The following is a 778-nucleotide window of genomic DNA, read 5'->3' as shown; positions in this document are numbered from 1 at the left end:
GTACTTTTAATATATTCTTTTGCTCGTCATTCTTATAGAGATGGTTTCTCTCGCCGTGTCACTATGAAGATTCTTTTCTGTATCTCATTCCCTTTCTGACGATAGGTCTTTATTTGGATGCCCCGATGAGGCTTCTCGTGCCACGTCATTGTGAGAATTTTCCTTTGTGTGGCATATCTTTAACGAAGATTCCTCTTACCGCGTTATATCGATGATATTTTTCTGCTTGACTTCTTTATAAATATGCTTGCTTTATTTAGGATGTGGCCGTGCAGGGATTTTTCTGCGAGGCATTTCCGTTATGAGGATACATGTTCTCCGCGACATTCGGATGATGCTCCTTTCTTGCGGTATTTTGAATATATTTTTCTGTGTCATCTCTTTTATGTGGAGGCTGCCTCCTGCCGCGACAGCGTGACGATGTTTTCTTGTGTGTCATTTTCTCCTAGTCTGATGTACTTCTCTCGCGGTATCGTGAAGATATTTTTCTGTGTGTTATTTTTTTTACGATGATATACCTTCTTCGCGGCATTCTGAAGATGTCCTTTGGTGTTTGATTTTCCCTATCAAAACCCTTTCTTCTGCTGGTATGTTCACGATGTTTTCTTGTTTCGTCCTTTTGAAGATGTTCTTTTGCCTCGATTATTGTGAAGATGTTTCTTGAGTTCACTTCATCGTGAAGGTGCCATTCTGGGTCCATCCTTTTTGATATGTTGTATTGTATGTCATTTCTTTTTATTCGAATATCCCCTTTTCTAACATTCTGATCGACCTATTT

The 778-nt window shown here is 39.3% G+C and overlaps 1 protein-coding gene across 1 annotated transcript; it reads right to left on the bottom strand.

Moving 5' to 3' along the window:
- Positions 1-445: 445 nt before the first annotated feature.
- C922_05426 (hypothetical protein) lies at positions 446-700 on the bottom strand (the record flags this gene model as incomplete). Its single annotated transcript, XM_008820997.1, has 1 exon — positions 446-700. The coding sequence occupies one exon, from the start codon at positions 698-700 to the stop codon at positions 446-448; it is 255 nt and encodes an 84-aa protein (XP_008819219.1).
- Between the last annotated feature and the right edge of the window lie 78 nt (positions 701-778).

Source organism: Plasmodium inui (genome assembly GCF_000524495.1).
Source record: "Plasmodium inui San Antonio 1 unplaced genomic scaffold supercont1.71, whole genome shotgun sequence".
Lineage (NCBI taxonomy): Eukaryota > Apicomplexa > Aconoidasida > Haemosporida > Plasmodiidae > Plasmodium > Plasmodium inui.
This window is presented reverse-complemented; position numbering and strand designations above follow the sequence as displayed.